Source organism: Pleurodeles waltl, chromosome 5 (assembly GCF_031143425.1).
Source record: "Pleurodeles waltl isolate 20211129_DDA chromosome 5, aPleWal1.hap1.20221129, whole genome shotgun sequence".
NCBI lineage: Eukaryota > Metazoa > Chordata > Amphibia > Caudata > Salamandridae > Pleurodeles > Pleurodeles waltl.
The window spans coordinates 161,011,025-161,031,241 of NC_090444.1; the positions used below are offsets into that span (position 1 = coordinate 161,011,025).

Sequence of the window (20,217 nt, forward strand, 5' to 3'; positions counted from 1 at the left end):
CACTTTCATAAGCACTGCATTTATTATTTAACCTTGTTCATTTGAGAAATCGCCCCGATGCCTTATTGGTGTCCACGGTGTAATTTTCCTGTTAGTTACCAGGAGACCTCTCGTTTGCATATATTTTTCCTTCTCTTTAAGTGCTTAGATGTATGAACTCGTGGCATCTGACAGCATGGGTGTCAATTCACCAAAATGCCAGTGGTAGCAGTAGTGACCTTTAACCTTTACTTAGACACACACACACACGTTTACACACACACACACATTCACACACTCACCCGCAAGCACGCATACAACATACATTTGAGAGCATTTTCACTTACCTAAGCTGTCAGAGAGTGTCATATTCCATCTAATTGTACTCCTTTTTTTATTACACTAATGGTGAATAATATTATTCACTATTTGTGTAATAGAACAATAAACAGAAAACCGGGAAAGTGTCGTCTCAATCGACGTCCTTAAGAATGAGCTGCCCCTGTTTTCCAGGCACTGAACTTTGCCACCTCTGAGGCCAGGGGTCGCAAAGGCAGTGCCAGTGGTCCCAAGGGGCAGAACCCTAAATTACGTCCATGTCTGACAGGCTTACTATTTCATGCCCATGCTAACAGCTGGCAGCTTGGTAAAACTGATGTATCTCTCTGCCCTCAGCACAGGCCTGAAAGAGGAAACGAATATTCTGCTTAGGTTCCTCCATAGGTTGGTCTCAGTGCCAAGCTGTTTACTTTTACTGCCTATCCAAAATAATCCAGGTATTTTTAAACAAAAACTCTCATAAAAAAACAACTATTTTGGATTGGTAACTACATAATGTGCAGTTGTACAGTTGCTAATTTTGTCTGTTTTGTAGATATACCAGATTAACAATAAGGTTGTTTATTTTAAAAGGGAAGACATGTAGCTAAACAATTGACTATCTAACCAAAAGGCTCAAGTTCTAAATCAAACGGTGTATTCATTGGCCAGACAGTGGATCTCTTTCTGTCATGGTCACCAAATTCTAAAATGGAAATGAACAAAAACAAGTGCTGAGTTTTAAAAGAAAAATGGATGACATATAGCTGTAGAGTTTATTAGAAACAGCGCAGAGCTGCCAGCCAAGAGGCTCCTTCAGCAACAACTGACTCTTCCCACATTCCAATGTTCCCCACATTCCATGTTCCAACAACATCCCCTACGCAACCCCACAATTCTAAAGATAAGAATCCCACATAAGAATACATCACATTTTCCCCCTTAACCCCTTCGCTGCCAGGCCTTTTCCCCCTCCTGTGCCAGGCCTTTGTTTGGCTATTTGGGGCAGTTCGCGCTTAGGCCCTCATAACGTTTTGTCCACATAAGCTAGCCAGGCCAAATTTGTGCCCTTTTTTTCCAACACCCTAGGGATTCTAGAGGTACCCAGACTTTGTGGGTTCCCCTGAAGGAGGCCAAGAAATTAGCCAAAATACAGTGAAAATTTCGTTTTTTTCAAACAAATTGGAAAAAGTGGCTGCAGAAGAAGCCTTGTGGTTTTTTCCCTGAAAATGGCATCAACAAAGGGTTTGCGGTGCTAAAATCACCAGCGCTTCCCAGCTTTCAGGAACAGGCAGACTTGAATCAGAAAACCCAATTTTTCAACACAAATTTGGCATTTTACTGGGACATACCCCATTTTTATAATTGTTTTGTGCTTTCAGCCTCCTTCCAGTCAGTGACAAAAATGGGCGTGAAACCAATGCTGGATCCCAGAAACCTAAACATTTCTGAAAAGAAGACAAAATTCTGAATTCGGCAAGGGGTCATTTGTGTAGATCCTACAAGGGTTTCCTACAGAAAATAACAACTGAAAAAGAAAAATATTGAAATTGAGGTGAAAAAAACTGAAAATTTTCTCTACGTTTTACTCTGTAACTTTTTCCTGCAATGTCAGATTTTCGAAAGCAATATACTGTTACGTCTGCTGGACTCCTTTGGTTGCGGGGATATATAGGGCTTGTAGGTTCATCAAGAACCCGAGGTACCCAGAGCCAATAAATGAGCTGCACCCTGCAGTGCGTTTTCATTCTATGATGGGTATACAGCAATTCATTTGCTGAAATATAAAGAGTGAAAAGTAGCTATCAAGAAAACCTTTGTATTTCCAAAATGGGCACAAGATAAGGTGTTGAGGAGCAGTGGTTATTTGCACATCTCTGAATTCCGGGGTGACCATACTAGCATATGAATTACAGGCCATTTCTCAAATAGATGTCTTTTTTACACACTCTGTTATATTTGGAAGGAAAAAATGTAGAGAAAGACAAGGGGCAATAACACTTGTTTTACTATTCTGTGTTCCCCCAAGTCTCCCGATAAAAATGATACCTCACTTGTGTGGGTAGGCCTAGCGCCAGCGACAGGAAACGCCCCAAAACGCAATGTGGACACATCACATTTTTTTTCAAGAAAACAGAGGTGTTTTTTGCAAAGTGCCTACCTGTAGATTTTGGCCTCTAGCTCAGCCGGCACCCAGGGAAACCTACCAAACCTGTGCATTTTTGAAAACTAGAGACCTAGGGGAATCCAAAATGGGGTGACTTGAGGGGCTCTGACCAGGTTCTGTTACCCAGAATCCTTAGCAAACCTCAAAATTTGGCTAAAAAAACACATTTTCCTCACATTTTGGTAACAGAAAGTTCTGGAATCAGAGAGGAGCCACAAATTTCCTTCCACCCAGCGTTCCCCCAAGTCTCCCGATAAAAATGATACCTCACTTGTGTGGGTAGGCCTAGCTCCCGCGACAGGAAATGCCCCAAAACGCAACGTGGACACATCAAATTTTTTTAAAGAAAACAGAGGAGTTTTTTGCAAAGTGCCTACCTGTAGATTTTGGCCTCTAGCTCAGCCGGCACACAGGGAAACCTACAAAACCTGTGCATTTTTGAAAACTAGAGACCTAGGGGAATCCAAGATTGGGTGACTTGTGGGGCTCTGACCAGGTTCTGTTACCCAGAATCCTTTGCAAACCTCAAAATTTGGCTAAAAAAACACCTTTTCCTCACATTTTGGTGACAGAAAGTTCTGGAATCAGAGAGGAGCCACAAATTTCCTTCCACCCAGCGTTCCCCGAAGTCTCTCTATACAAATGATACCTCACTTGTGTGGGTAGGACTAGCGCCCGCGACAGGAAATGCCCCAAAACGCAACGTGGACACATCACATTTTTTGAAAGAAAACAGAGGTTTTTTTGGCAAAGTGCCTACCTGTAGATTTTGGCCTCTAGCTCAGCCGGCACCTAGGGAAACCTACCAAACCTGTGCTTTTATGAAAACTAGAGACCTTGGGGAATCCAGGATGGAGTGACTTGTGGGGCTCTGACCAGGTTCTGGTACCCAGAATCCTTTGCAAACCTCAAAATTTGGCTAAAAAAACACGTTTTCCACTCATTTTGGTGACAAAAAGTTGTGGAATCTGAGAGGAGCCACAAATTTCCTTCCACCCAGCGTTCCCCCAAGTCTCCCGATAAAAATGGTACCTCACTTGTGTGGGTAGGCCTAGCGCCCACGAAAGGAAATGGCCCAAAACACAACGTGGACACATCACATTTTTTCATAGAAAAAAAGTGCCTACCTGTAGATTTTGGCCTGTAGCTCAGCCGGCACCTGGGGAAACCTAGCAAACCAGCGCATTTTTGAAAACTAGAAATCCAGGGGAATCCAAGATGGGGTGACTTGTGGGGCTCTGACCAGGTTCTGTTACCCAGAATCCTTTGCAAACATCAAAATTTGGCCAAAAAACACCTTTTCCTCTCATTTCGGTGACAGAAAGTTCTGGAATCTGAGAGGAGCCACAAATTTCCTTCCACCCAGCGTTCCCCTAAGTCTCTCGATATTAATGGTACCTCACTTGTGTGGGTAGGCCTAGCGCCCACGAAAGGAAATGGCCCAAAACACAACGTGGACACATCAAATTTTTTCACAGAAAACAGAGGTGTTTTTAGCAAAGTGCCTACCTGTGGATTTTGGCCTCTAGCTCAGCCGGTCCCGGGGGGCAGAAATGGCCTAAAATAAATTTGCCCCCCAACCCCCCCGAGACGACCCTTGCCTACGGGATCGCTCCCCCGCGTGACATTGGCGGCAAAAAAAAAATCCCCAGTGCCTAGTGGTTTCTGGCCCCTTGGGGGAAGATTGACCTAAAATCGGCCAATCTGCCCCTAGGAGGGCAGAAATGGTCTAAATACAATTTCCCCCCCAGGGGAGCGACGCTTGCCTAATGGGTCGCTCCCCATCTCTAAAAAAACCAAACAAACAAAAAAAAAACACAAAAAAATAAATTGCCCTGGCACCTAGAGGTTTCTGCCCCCCCTGGGGGCAGATCGGCCTAATAACAATAGGCAGATCTGCCCCCAGGGGGGCAGAAATGGCCTAAAATAAATTTGCCCCCAAACCCCCCCCCCCCCCCGGAGCGACCCTTGCCTACGGGATCGCTCCCCCGCGTGACATTGGCGCCAATAAAAAAATCCCTGGTGCCTAGTGGTTTCTGCCCCCTTGGGGGCAGATTGACCTCAAATCGTCCAATCTGCCCCCAAGGGGGGCAGAAATGGTCTAAATACAATTTCCCCCCCCAGGGGAGCGACCCTTGCCTAATGGGTCGCTCCCCATCTCTAAAAAAAAAATAAAAAAAAAAAAAAATTGCCCTGGCGCCTAGAGGTTTCTGCCCCCAGGGGGGCAGAAATGGCCTAAAATAAATTTGCCCCCCCAATCCCCCCTGGGAGCGACCTTTGCCTACGGGGTCGCTCCCCCTGCGTGACATTGGCACCAAAAAAAAAATCCCTGGTGTCTAGTGGTTTTTGCCCCCCTTGGGGGCAGATTGGCGTAGCAAAAATCGGCCGATCTGCCCCCAAAGGGGGCAGAAATGGCCTAAATAAAATTTTCCCCTCCAGTGGAGCGATCCTTGTCCAAGGGGTTGCTCCCCATCTGTGAAACACAAAAAACAAAAAATCCCTGGTGCCTAGTGGTTTCTGCCCCCCTTGGGGGCAGATCGGCCTAATCAAACTAGGCTGATCTACCCCCAGGGGGGCAGAAATGGCCTAAAATAATTCCCCCCCCCCGGGGAGCGACCCTTGCCTAAGGGGTCGCTCCCCTTGTGTAAAATTCACGAAAACAAAAAAAACTCCCTGGTGTCTAGTGGTTTCTGCCCCCCTTGGGGCAGATTGGCCTCATCAAAATAGGCCAATCTGCCCCCAAGGGGGGCAGAAATGGCCTAAATATAATTTGCCCCCTAGGCAAGGGACCCTTGCCTAAGGGGTCGCTCCCCACCTAAAGAAAAGAAAAGAAAAAGAAAAAAAAGATCCCAGGTGTCCTAGAGGTTTCTGCCCCCCCCTGGGGGCAGATCGGCCTAATAATAGGCCGATCTGCCCCCAAGGGGGGCAGAAAAGGCCTTCCTAAAAAATGCCCCCCCCTGGGAGCGACCCTTGCCCAAGGGGTCGCTCCCTTATGCCAGTTTCAAACCAAAAAAATAATCCCTGGTGTCTAGTGGGCGTTTCAAAAGCCGGATTGCAAGCAATCCGGCTTTTGAAACGCTGGGAGAGACTTCAAAGGGAAGGGAACACATTTCGGGAACACGGTCACGAGGTCACCTCGTCTAAGGCACCCAACAGGTTAAACACAAGAAATAAATAATATACACTATATTCAATGATTATAAAATATTGTCATAGCATTCACAGTGAACTCGACTATCAAACACAGAAAATAAACTATAGACTACACAAACTCTTTCAACTTTGAGGAAAGATACCTCGGCCGGGCCTCAGATTTGACCTGGGAGGCAATGGAGTCCTCCCTCCGCACATTCTCTACACTTTCATTCCCAATCCCATCTCCAAAATTATCATCACTAGTACCTCTCACCTCACCATCCACACCATCCACCACATCTTCTTCTCTAGGCACTTCCTTCCTCTCACTCATTACAAACCCAGAATCCCAACAGTCCTCATCAAAATCCTCAATGGGAGTACCAACATACCCAGGTCCGCACTTAGCCAACCTTTTTACAACGCACACTCTGCCATCTTGAATTACAACAGACTTTTCGAACACCTTCACAACCCTCATGGCCTTACCTAACTTAGACATACCTTTTCTCACCAGCCCAGATTTCCTTATTCTGACCCAATCTCCTACAACAAAAGACGGCTCCTTCACATTCCACTTCTCATCATACACTTTTTTATACTTCTGTTGCTTCATTCCCACTCTGTCCTTATCCTCTTCTATATTCACATTCTCCAATTCTTTATTTTGCTTCTTCTTAAACCACCACGGACAGAGTTTTGACATGGGATTACTTCCCCTCAACAATCTGAAAGGGCTCACTTCAGTAGTACTCTGAGGAGTAATACGATAAAACCACAACTTTTCTCTTAACTTTTCTTTCCAAAGACCTCCAAAACCTCTTGCCCAACAAACACTATCTTTCAAAACATGGTTGAATCTCTCAACCAGTCCATTACTTTGCGGTTCATACAGTGAAGTTGTGACATGCTTGATATTGCTATACCTAAAGAAACTTTGCATCTCTTTAGATACTAGCTGCACATCATTATCAGACACCACCGTCTCTGGAAAACCTTCCCTTGCAAACACCTCCTTGAAAAATTCTATGATGGCTTTAGATGTGACTTGGGACACCATTTTCACCTCAGGCCACTTTGAATGGTAATCAGTCAAAACCAAAGCATACCGAGCTTCAGCAGTTAAAAAATAAAATGGCCCTGAAATATCAAAACCAAGCTTCTGCCAAGGAGAATCAGGCAAAGGCATCGGACACAAAGGAGCTGGTACCGTCTTCAACATCTTCTCCGCATTGACGCATACACTGCACTCTCCGACTGTCCTTTCCACCAACTTATCTATGCCCGGCCACCAAAAACAAGTCCTTATCAACCTCTTCATCGCAGACATGCCAGGATGACCTTCATGCGCAATCTTTAGAATAATCTACTGCATCCCTTTTGGAGGAACACATTTCCCTTTTTTGAACACGAGAATATCTACCACCTCCAATTCCTCTCTTACACTAAACAAAGGTGCAATTTCCCCATCCACCTTATCTCTACTCGGCCACCCACACCTCACATACTCTCTGACCTTTTGCAACACCTCATCCACCAGATCACATTCTAGCCACTGTCTCTCTTCCACCATCTTGAATTCTTCCGACATAAAGTCAGACACCACAGAAACCACATCCATTTCTAATGCCACATGATCACTCACACTACCAGATTCACTTTGAGGAAGACGCGAAAGACAATCAGCCACCGAATTCCTCCTTCCTGGTACATATTCGATCTGAAAAGAATATTCTTGCAACCTTGATACCAACCTCGCAATGCGAGTAGTGGCATTCCACCCACCACCAGGTGACAGGATACCAACCAGAGGTTTGTGGTCCGTTTAAAGCACAAAAAACGTGACCCCAAATATAATTTCTAAAATGTTCAATGGCCCACACACATGCTAACAACTCCTTTTCAATGACAGCACACCTTCTTTCAGCATCAGACATGGTGCGAGAAGCAAAACTAACATTCCAGATGTCCTTACCACACTTCTGAGACAGCACACCCCCAACACCATACATACTCGCATCAACAGTAACAACGCACTGTGTTTTGACATTGAAAGGTCTGAGAGTAGGCGCATCAGCAATTTCTCTCTTAATAATTTCGAATCATTCATCTCTCTTTCAGACCAATTGTACTCCACTCCCTTCCTCGTCAATTGCCTCAGAGGTTCCATTTTGGTGACAAAATTCTCTATGAACTTGCTGTAATACTCACACAAGCCAGTGAATGATAACAATTTATCACGACTCTCTGGGGCTGGAGCCTTAACAATAGCATCAACAAGAGAATGCTTGGGTATCACACCCTCACTTGAAATAGTGTGTCCCAAATACTCCACAGATTTGGCAAAAAATGGACATTTCTTAATTTTTTGCGTTAGTCCATTCTTGCCGAGAACTTCACACACTCTTAGCATATGATCTTTGTGTTCCTCCACATTCTTAGAGTAAACCAAAACATCATCCTGAAAACACTTCACAAAAGTATCTATTTCTTTAAAAAAGTATGAACATCGCTCTCTGGAACACAGATGCCACAGAGGCAAGACCAAATGGCATACGTTTGAACTGGAACAGCCCCTGCGGTGTGATGAAAGCAGTGAGATGCCTGGAATCCTCAGTAAGCTCAAACTGATGGTACACAGACCTCAAGTCCAAAGTAGAGAAGAGTTTCACACTATCCAACATACTAACGACCTAATTAATATTAGGCAATGTATGACAATTGACAATGATGTTTGCATTGAATGCCCTGAGATCAACACACAATCTTAAAGATTTGTCTGATTTACGATCTAAGACAATGGGAGAAACCCACTCAGAGGACTCTATTTCCTCAATAACATCATCCTTGACCATTCCCGCTAAAATTGTCTTCAACTCATCACGCACACAAATTGGAACATTCCTCAACTTTTGTACAACCGGCCTTGCACCACTTTTAAGTCTGATTTTGTGGCAATAATTCTTCAATTTTCCCAACACATGTGTAAATACTTGTGGGAATTTTAGCACAATAGCATCCATCTCATTACTCTCTTCAATCATCAGCACTGGCTCACAAGCTCTGGGATTGAGAATAATGCCCAACTTGGCTTGATCCCTCCAACCTAGGACATTGACCCCTTTTTCAGCCACATACAATTTATTATTAGCCAACCTACCCTTAAACTCAATTTCAGTATCTACATAACCTTTGATAGCAAAAGCCGTTGCATCAAAACCTTCTGCAATGATATCAGGAAAAACAAATCTGACATCCTCCACACATCTTAAAATAATCAGTAGTAATAATGGTCCAGGGTGACCCTGAGTCAGCCATAACCTCAAGCTCCTGACCCTCAATAAGTACCAAACACTTGGGTTGTCTCACAGAACCATGACAGTCCCCATTGTTTTTAAGTGATAATACAACACCCTTTTCTCCATCATCGTTCACATATGAAATTTTTCCCTTAATGTTGCTCCTGTTAACCTCCTTACACACCCTAGCAAAATGTCCAAGTTTGCCGCACTTCTTGCATTCTTTACCTACGGCTGGACACTGATGGGAGTTTGCCAGATGATTCTGACTCCCACAGCGATAGCAAGATAAACGATCATTTTTCCCACTTTTGTCTTCCCTCTTATTCCATACAACAGACTTGGGAGGAGCATTACTACCCAAAGAATTACCCCTCACAGCTCCTACTACATCACAGAGAGAGTTCTTGTCCTTTGATGATTCCTAGACAGATTTCATCCACTTTTCAGATTGTTCCAAAGCTTTGGCGGTATTAATCACATCTTGCAATTTCGGATCTCTCATAACCCACAACTGTTCCTGAATCCGCCTGCTCCTGATGTGAACAATGATTTGATCCCTAATCATCTCATCTGTGATAGGTCCAAAGTTGCAATGCACAGACAAGCTTCTCAGTGCTGAGCGAAACTCATCAAAAGTTTCCTCCACTTGTTGAGTTCAGTGTGAAATTGGAACCTGTTCAAAGCAATGCTCGTTATGGGTTTAAATCTGTTCTCAAGTTTAATTAGCACATCCTTAAATACATCAAACTCCTCATCCTGTATAGATGCTTGCGGCAAGGTACTAAAAACCATTTGACCTTCAGATCCCAGACAATGCAGCAATATATTTTTCTTCCTTTCTTCTGACATTCCATCTTCATCAATAGCCCTTACATATGTCAAAAATTCTTCTCCTTCCTTCTAGCCCAGGGCATAGATGGATCCCCTTTGTTCTTTAAAAATTTGGCAGGTGGTTCAAGTTGCATCTTTTAGATCCAAAAAAACGAATAATAAATGTACAGGTGTTGTTATAGAATAAAGAATGTTCGAAGAACTGTAAAACAATAATCAATATTGTAAATTAGGCAAGTAATGGCCTTTCAAAAGCAGAAACATGGAAAAAAAGGAGCAAAGATTAGTAGAATCCTTGAAAAAACATGACAAGTGCGTTAAATTAGACACGTGGTACTGGAAGAAGAAGCAAATGTGGCAGCAACAATGTTACATGATCTTGTTGCGAGTAACGGTAATCGTCTTTTGTCAGAGGTCGCAAGTTACAGCGAGCGCGATAGCTCCTCGCATGATAAACGATGCGGAGCACATTGCTAAGCAACACCAAGCGCACGCGGGTAACGTGTCGTTCAAGCGTGCCTTCCGTTGTTAAACAATGTAAGCCTAACAAGGCAGCCAAAAATTACGGCTCAAACGCAGACCACACCAATAATACCGTTACATGCTGTCACGTTGGCGATCAGCAGGAATGCGCTGAGTCCCACACCGTACACGAAGAAGGCCCCACTTGGTCTCACACCGTCCAGAAGAGAAAGCAGCACCACCCCTGTGCTGCCGAACAGCGCAGGGGCAAGTGTGCTTTCTCCAGAATCTTGTCGCCAAATTTGTTGAGTTTTAAAAGAAAAATGGATGACATATAGCTGTTGAGTTTATTAGAAACAGCGCAGAGCTGCCAGCCAAAAGGCTCCTTCAGCAACAACTGACTCTTCCCACATTCCAATGTTCCCCACAGTCCATGTCCCAACAACATCCCCTAGGCAACCCCACAATTCTAAAGATAAGAATCCCACATAAGAATACAACAACAAGCTAACTAGAAACTAATACAAATGTTAATGTTGATCATTCCCATTACTAGGAATTTTCGTTTACATTATTGAGTTCGGTGTCAGGCATCTCCTCTTCATGTGTGCGGCCCTCCATTGCACTCTCCTTTGAACCCTTAACCGTTTTGGATACCTGCCATTTTGTTAGTGCAGAGGCGTCTGGATCCATGCTTGAAACTCCCTTTAGAAGAAATACCTTCATGTTTAAAAGCCTTTCAAATAATCTCACTAAGCCTAAAACATTATCCCAGATTATCCTCTTCCAATTCTGAAGAAATAGTGAGACCATGAAAATTGTGACCTTTGAGGGGCAGTATGGCGATGCAATTGGGCCACCCTGAACACCCCCCACCATAAGATTATCTTTATGTAGAGAAAGCATAGGAGCTATCACTTTGGCATGCAAGAGCTCTGCAAATGGTGGCTAGCCTGAGGCCTTGGTCAAGTAGGTTGAATCCGGGAGGACACACAATGCTAGCAATCCCAAAAGTAAAAGGACAGCTCCCAGAAGCAAGCAGTTTACCAACAAACCACATCCTCTTAGCTCTCGGTCCACAGGAAAAGGAAGAGAGCTGCAGTATTGTCAGCGGCAAATTGTGAAATGCACATACATGTGGAAAGCACATCAAGCTTTTAGGAGAGCAAAACTAGTGAGGAGCAGGCCAAAAGAGAAAGAGCAGGTGCGGCGAGACCAAGACATTAGTCCATCAGAGGCCAATTTGACCTCCAGATCAGCAGGGGAGTACACCCATTTTGAACACTTTGCACACAAAGTGTTGACCGAGACAACAGGGAGCAATAAAGCATTCTTCCCACTGCCAATAACGGTGGCAGGCCCAGAGGCTAACAAGATCTACCTCAGAAGCCCAGTGATTGCATTCCCTGCCTGAGAAAAACTGACTTAAGCAGTGGGACCCTAGAGCGTTGCTCGAGGGTGGACCACCCCAGTTTGAAGAACTCACAAGAATTAGAAGACCCATATAATTGACACAACAAACCACAACATGAGGTGGCACATGGGTTTCCCCACAAAGATAAAGACCAAAAATATTTTCCATAAGAGCCAAAAGGGAGCAGTCCTCTCAAGGAAATGCTGTCAAGTTCCACAGGTCCCAAGTCGAATCCCTAAAGCCATGATGAACAGAATGAAAATGGGTAGGTTTAGGCAATCAAGGACCAACAGCTCAAAAAGAGAGGGGAAGTCACAAGGTGCTTTTTGGAGGAGCTGTTCTGGGGCCTTGGAGAAGACTTTGTGACCCTGAGAGGAGAGCAATGGCTTGAGGTGGAGGAGGTTAAAAAATACTTCAACGAGTTGAGACAGAGGGTCTTCACTCTTGAGGATTCAAGGGACAATGGAGAAGAAGAGCTGAAATTTCTACTGAAAGAAGTAATCAACTTGCACAATCAAAATATAGCCCTCCAGGAAAGGTTCTAGCAGAATTCCGTCAAAGGCAAGACATAGAGGTTGGTTGGCAATAACTATTCAAGATGATCCTAACAACCCGATTGAACTAGACTGCACACCTAAAACAGCCTCCTTTTATCCAATCAAACAACAGACCCTGTGATATCATAACAAGAGTTCATCGATACCCATTGAAAGAAAACATTAAGGTAAATAAACTGGAAAAGATATTCTATAAAGGATACTGTGTACAGCTCTTCCTGGACCTCTCCTTAGTCACACTATACAAGAGGAAGATTGTTCACCCTTTTACGAGATTTCTTCAAAAAGGCAGACACTTTACAGATGTGGGCATCCCTTCAAAATTATCTTCATCTGGCATCAGCAACAGTTTCAAACTAAATTGCTGCAAGAAGCTTAACAGATTCTTGATCTCAAAGACGAGGACATTGGTCATAAGGGACACACTGCAGGGGACTTGTCAAAACTAGAAAATGCAAAACTCCAATGGAATAGCTGGCAGAGGACAAAAAAGGATGACACAGAAAGCCACGTACAGGGACTATGAAAGAAGAAAGACAAGCACTCATCGAATGCCTCCATGCAGTAAAACAAGATGATGAACAACAATCGGATGTGTGGATGCAGCCAGCTAGAAGGAAATGCCAAAAAGTGTGACAGTAGCAAGGAGAGAGAAGCCTGTTCCCATGCAGGTGACTCTGGGCAATGCCTCCCGGTTCTCTGTGGGTAAGAAATGAGGGGAAGGGAGATGGGTACCACACCTGGGTGTGTGTGGAAATTATAGGTCAGATGTGATCCAAGAGAATTAACTCACCGTCCCAAAGAGAGGTTGAAAAGATATTCCAGTTGTAAACGGGAATGGAGCTGGACTTGAAGATGGAGGAACCATACCTGTGTATATTTTCAGTGCTAAGCAACACAAGGAAGAGGTAAATTTTGAAGGCTGACTCATTAGAGTACGTATTTGATGTAGAGCACATACAGCCATCGTGCACCACTCTTTTTTCTGTAAATGGGGAGCTATCTCAAAATAATATCTTTTAACCTGAGTGGACCAAATGCTCCAGCCAAAAGAATCAGAGTGCTACTAGCACCACATAGATTAAAAGGGAGAATTAACTTTTGGCAGGAGACTCGCCTGACAAAGATGCATGGAGAATGTGATCATGGACATTCCTGTGCCTCAGCAAAAAATAAGAAGGGGGTAAGAATTCTAATTGGGGAACATGTGGAGGTCATCATAATAGACAGACATAAAGACAAAGAGGGATATTGGATAATTATTAATGGAACCATGAGGGGTAAACAGGTGACTCTGGCACTAGTACACATCCCAAACCAGGGACAAGAAGAATTCCTAAAAATATCCTTCTAAAAGATATTAGAGATGACTACCGGTTCCCTTATAATGGGCATTCAACTGCTCCAAAATGTCCAGAGTACTGCAGTGCACCTTATCCTTATACTTCCACTGTGTTTGTCTGTAACTAGTCGATTGCCAATCCCCCTTGGTTTCCTTGCAGCAAAGCACTCAAAGTATAAGGCACTCTGCATCTCTCGTGAAGCTGTCTATGAATCTGGTCATCTTTTTATTCACACAGGATATTCCCCTATGTTCTCACCAGAACTCTGCTTTTAGCAACTACTAATCTATTACAGATTCTTTCTATCAAAAAAGGCATGGAGGGGAGTTTGTGCTTTCTTCCGCCTAGCTGCTAAATACTGGAAGAGTCTCCCTCAACTAATCCATTTTAAGTGCGTCCCTTAGGCTCAATACATGTACCTGCATGTGCCGGTGCAGATTTACTACTTCTTGATATTCACCACTTTCAGGAATACCACTGGGAATGTCAAGTGCATCTTCCCGTAGAGTCAAATGCCCCTGTTTCGAGTTTCTCCATAGCAGAGAAGTTGGATGGAAATTTATGTTCAAACACACACTGTAATTCTCCGCAGAGAAAGCTTTTACTTCTCTACCCAAATCTAGGGGTGACCTGTTACCATGGAAAAGGTTTTACATAAGCCCTTTACTGGAGTAACTCTCCAAGCATTGGCAGTGTGGGAAAGGGTCAGGGAGGACTAAGGCAATGCTTATTCCCACCCCTTGGGCCAGATATATGAGTGCAAATTTCTCGGCACTGACGGCAAAGATGCCTGCAGCTGCAAAACCATCTTCGCTTGCGGATAATCCTTTGTTGTATTTCTGGCAGTCATGAAAAAGGTTTACCAGGTGGCAGGGTGTCCTTACCCTGTCCCATTATATCTTTTAACAATCTTTTTTTAGGAATCAGTGCCTTGTTTTTGGTGTGGCGGCAGCCAATCAGATCTCTTCTGGAAATATGTCACCTCTGTGGATCTCCTGCGTCATAAAAGATACAACATTTCTGAAGCTTAATTTCTCAAAAACATCTGAACGGATTTACACCAGATATATATAGTGCAATGAAAGTGTTAAGGAAGTGGATTAACCAAACTGGTTTCAGCTTAATCCAAGAACAAAGGTAGTTAGTTTTAGAAGTATCACTATCTTGCTGGAAGACTGCTTTCATAGTGATTGAGTCCTTTCCTCTATTCTGAAACTAAACATGGAGAAGACGACTATGTACATTTATCAAATGAAGTTCTTGCATAGAAACTTCTTCGTATTTTTATCACTTCTTTTTTATCAACTTAGTGGCCTCCATTGGATATTTCCCTGCTTCTGAAAGCCTTAATGGGGTGATATGCTCACCCTATCTCATACTTTTAGTTTTGATGAAGACAGTGGTCTTCATCTGAATATCACTAAAGTTCTCACTAGTAGGTTTGAACAAGTCCAGAGCTTTACTTCCCATCTACCCCTCATATAGGTCAGCAGGAAAGAGCTAATTTCTGCCATCATGCTAGGCTTTCCCTTGTTTCCACTCGTAAACAAAAGAAAGCTTGAGGCATTGGTTAACATCAATAAGATACGTTATCATCGAGCTTCTTTGTTTCTGAGGGCTAACTTAATTTACTAATCACAAAGGAGTACTATTTGCAGAAGAAAAAGCACAGGGGACCAGAGTTACTCCCTACCCCTTAATCCCACTTGTGAATTGTACTTATTCACCCCTGTGTTCTCCCTTTGTCACTGTTGTTTCATATTTCTCATCTCCCATTTGCGTTTTTCTCTCCCTTGCTGAGTGAAAAGTCTAGTGAGGACAAATAAACGGTGGTTCATAAAAATGAGTGCCAGTGGGCTCCACCTGCTCAAAGTAGGCGTTCCCCCCAGGTGACTCTACGTATAGGCCACAGACCCTATCCTTGGGATAGAAATCAAGACTTTTCTTATATACCGGCAGAGCTATCTGCCAGACCTCATATCTAAGCAGCCAAAAGCACTTTAAACACAGATGGTGTGCCCTAACATTATTAACATTATATAGTAAGTACACAGCATCTTATTGGATTTACAATTGCAGATATGTGCATTTTCATATGCGTGTTTGTTTTAAAAAATACATCAGATATGATTTTTCTTCTTTCTTGCTTTTAGTAATCTCTGCACGTTGTTTGCCTTCTAAAAATCAATTGGCTTCTCTTAGCCCACTGCATGCTTCAACTGCACAATGTATTTACCAAGTTATTTGAAACTTTAGTTATATCACGTGCACTGAGTTTGTACTTTACCATAGCTGCATTGCAAGTGGCCCATTTTATGTGTGATACTGTAGACAACTGTAAAAAAAATTGCACCAATGTGTACTAAATTAATTATATAACGTAATTATTGCCTACGACGAGTGTTATCCTTTTAATGATGCACAACTTGCAGAACGTGGTCCTTACTGCACCAAAATATGTATTTACTGTGCATTCTCCCCCTGATAAATATCAGCCGGGCTGGCATGCCAAAATGTTTTTAGAGGATGTGTTTTTTATTAGACCTTGTGTTAGACTTTTTGGTTTATGCAGGGCCATCCCCAATCTTTTTGCCTCCTGCCTCCTATTTCTTCTGACCTCTTGCTGTTGGCTTTTGAACTCTGAGCACTTTACCACTGCTAACCAGTGCTAAAGTGCATATGCTGTCTGTGGAAATTGTATGGCTAATTGGTTTATCCATGATTGGCACATTTGATTTATTAGTAAGTCCCTAGTAAAGTGCACCAGAGGTCCTCAGGGCCTGTAAACCAAATGCTACTAGTGGGCTTGCAGCACTGGTTGTGCCACCCACATAAGTAGCTCTGTAATCATGTCTCAGACCTACCACTGCAGTGTCTGTGTGTACAGTTTTTAACTGTAAATTCGACTTGGCAAGTGTACCCACTTGCAGGCCTAAACCTTCCCTTTTCTTACATGTAAGGCACCCCTAAGGTAGGCCCCAGGTAGCCCCAAGGGCAGGATGTAGTGTATGGTTAAGGTAGGACATATAGTAATGTGTTTCATATGTCCTGACAGTAAAATATTGCTAAATTAGTTTTTCACTGTTGCAAGGCCTGTCCCTCTCATAGGTTAACATGGGGGCTACCTTTAAATCTGATTAAAGTGTAGATTCCCTTCGGGAGCAGATGGACATGTGGAGTTTGGGGTCTCTGAGCTCACAATTTAAAATGACATCTTTTAGTGAAGTTGATTTTAAGATTGTGTGTTTGAAAATGCTACTTTTAGAAGTGAGCATATTCTTGCTTATACCGTTTTTGTGACTCTACCTGTTTGTGGATTCCCTGGCTGGGTCGGTTTGACAGTTGGGCTGGTTGCACTTCACACCAGACAGTGACACAAAGGGAGCTGGGGTGTAGTCTGCATTTCCTGATGAGCCATCTGTGCTAGGAGGGAGGAGTGGTCACTCACACCTGAAAGGGCTGTGCCCGCCCTCACACAATGCAGTCTCCAACTCCCTGATGAGTGTCTGGGGCCAGGCCTGGGCACGGCAGGATTTTACATTCAAGAGAGACTTTGCTTTGAAGTAGGCCTACTTCAAAGGAGAAAATGGGTATAAGAAGGGAACCCAAAACCACAGACTTTAGAACACTTCTGGAAACCAAGAGGAACCTCTGCCTGGAGAAGAGCTGAGGAAGAAGAGCTGCCCTGCCTGTGACTGTGCTTTGTAGAGCTATCCTGCAGTTGCTGCTTCTGCCAGAGTAAGAGGGCAAAGACTGGACTTTGTGAGCCTTCTATACTGTGAAGCTCTCCAAGGGCTTGATTTAGAGCTTGCTTCCTGTTATTTGAAGTCTCAGGGACAGCAAAGACTTCTCTCTGCCAGCACCTAGAGTCTCTGGAGAGACTCATACTCTGCCAAGTGGTGCCCATCCTGTTCCTGGGACCCTGAAAGGAGAAGCTGGCAGCCTAAGAGGAAGAAATCCAGCCACAGAACGCCGTGCGGGGAAAAGATCGACGCAACTCTGATCTGCGGCTGAAAAATCTATGCACCACTGGCTTCGTGTCTGATAATTGACGCTCGCCTGCAACGTGACGCGAAGATCGATGCCCGGGGCTGGAGAAACGACGCACAGCATCACTGACGGAGGCTGGTACGATGGCAACTCGCGCTGTGTGGTTTTCGGATCATCATGCGGCTGGATTTCCGACGCAAACACCGCTGGGCATGTAAAAACGATGCAAGGCCTGGCCGGAACCGAGAGTGCTGACCGAATCAATGCATCGCTCTCCTGCGGAGAGAAGAAACTACGCACCCCGACTAGACGAATGGAGAAACAACCCAAGGTCTCGCTCGTGAGTGAAATCGACGCATCACAAGCCCTTTTTGACGCACACTCGCTCGTGCAGGTTATTTTTGACGCACCCAAGGTACATTTTCACGCTAACAGTGTTAGTGTGAGTTTAAAACTACATGAAGACTCTTTTTGCTTTTTTTTATTTGATAACTTGACTTGTTTATTGTGGATTTTTGTCGTTTTTAGTCTTCTTTTGTTTAGATAAATATTTCCTATTTTTCTAAATCTGTGTTGTGTCATTTTGTGGTGTTTTCATTACTGTGAGTTACTGTGTGTGTTGGTACAAGTACTTTACACCTAGCACTCTGAAGTTAAGCTTACTGCTCGTGCCAAGCCACCAAAGGGGTAAGCAGGGGTTAGCTGAGGGCGATTCTCTTTTACCCTGACTAGAGTGAGGGTCCTTGCTTGGACGGGGTAACCTGACTGCCAACCAAAGACCCCATTTCTAACACCTTGTATGTACCAGATAAAATAAAAATGCAAACTAATAATTTTGTTATGTACATTATCAGAAGTTAACATTTATAGATTGTGGTATAAACAAAGAGATGCAAACTATCATGCTAACATGCAATAGCCCAAGTTAAACATGCCATCTTTTCAGATGCCAATTTCTATTTTTTTTTTTAGGAGAACTTTATTTCATGTCTACTTCCTATGCAAGTGCATATTCACGTAGTGGAAGAATCTACAAAATTGTCGACCCTGCAAGGTTTGTACCTTTGACATGCCCCACCCTTACCTCATTATCAGGTGTGTGATTTCTCTATGATTTTCGTAATTACTACTTTTTGAACATGGTTATTTTTGATTTTACTGAAATAATGTGTATAATTTATTTGCTTAAAGGGCCTTTCAGCCATCTCTCTTCATCCATGGGTCAGTGGTTGTGCAGTTCACATTTTGCTTCCACTCACTACAGCACACATCATTGGGTAATGGGTCAACCTATTTAAGTCACTGGTTAACTTCACTGTTTTGTGACTGCATTCTGCTCTTTCACAAGGTGGATGTCCGCACACAAAGAAGTTCCCTTCTGTGCCAGTGTTTTTCTTTTTTACTTTATGTTGAACTTGGCCTTTTTAGCAGGGTCATCCCCAAACGTTTTGCCTCCCACCTCCTATTTTTTCTGACCTGTTTTTGTTGGTTTTAGGACTCTTGGCACCCTGTCCTGAGTGCAAGTTCATACCTCATTCACATACCCATTGAAATGCTAATTACTGAATGGAAGAGGGAGAGAGCAAAATGCTGATTTAGCTTCCAGGGTCCTCAGGTGGAGCAAGGGTCACTTTTTAAAAGTCATCTTTACAAAATATTTAATGCAAATTCAACTCTACTAGTGAATAGGGCTTCTAAGTAATATTTTAAAATCAACAAATTAAACTTATAGGTGTTTCATGTGTAGAGATAACATTCATTACATTTAATATTGTATCCTGATGCTTTGCTATTGAACAGCTAACCCTGCTATAGTGAAAATGGCTTTTAGTGCCTTTTCACTATAAGGACATGTTCAACATAAAACATTTACATGTCCAACTTTTAAATAATATGTACTCTGCCTTGGTGGCAGTAAGGCTTACTTAGGGCTGACTTATTAATATTGAAAATAAGTGTTTAGGTCTGCCAGAGGGAGTTATTGTGGCAGGTCACGTTTGCAGTTAAAACCTGCACAGTCAGGCTACTGGTGGCAGGCATTCAGTCATGGTAGCCATGGTCAGTAAAATTGGAGGGGTTATCTTCAGATTTTCCAACAGTCATGCAGGCATATGATGTAAAAACACATTATATAATGAGCAGAGCACAGTAGAGGGGCTTAAGGGGCAGTGGATAGGGAGAGGAGGGCAGATTGGTAGGGTTAATAGGTGAGGGAAAACATAATATTTAGTGACTAACTAACAATTTTTAAGACTTTCAAAACAGAGAGGGAGATAGTGAGTGCATTTTTGCTTGCACGTATGTCAAACTTCCTTGTGGAATCTGACAGACATATCACCATACTCGACTTAAAGCACTTGTACCCAACTATTTACCAAAAAATAGATTTAGTAGTGGGATGTAACACCTCAAACCTCTCCCCCCGAAGCAACACCCCTACACCGCTGATATTTGCATTGTCACTGCAATTTATGACAGAAAATAAATACATCTGATAAGTCACAATTCAAGAAAGACACAACATAGCCCTATATATGTAATGAGCAATTTACATGGGGTCAAGGTGTCAAATTTAATGATGTTTCGATCCGTTTAACAATACTAGGATCTTCATGAGGTCTAAAAAAAAATAAGCTTGTAGACACTGAACATCGAAGGGAAACTACATTAATACAGACTGACAATGAGCAGTAAAAAGTTCAAAAAGCTCTGCTGCCAT

At 43.3% G+C, this 20,217-nt stretch overlaps 1 protein-coding gene across 1 annotated transcript in view; it reads left to right on the forward strand.

Moving 5' to 3' along the window:
* The window catches only part of HHIPL2 (HHIP like 2), a 212,794-nt gene that overhangs the window by 149,400 nt on the left and 43,177 nt on the right, over window positions 1-20,217 (forward strand). The window contains exon 7 of the mRNA XM_069233855.1: window positions 18,471-18,552. Coding sequence (XP_069089956.1) covers window positions 18,471-18,552 — 82 coding nt within the window. The remainder of the gene's footprint in view (window positions 1-18,470; window positions 18,553-20,217) is intronic.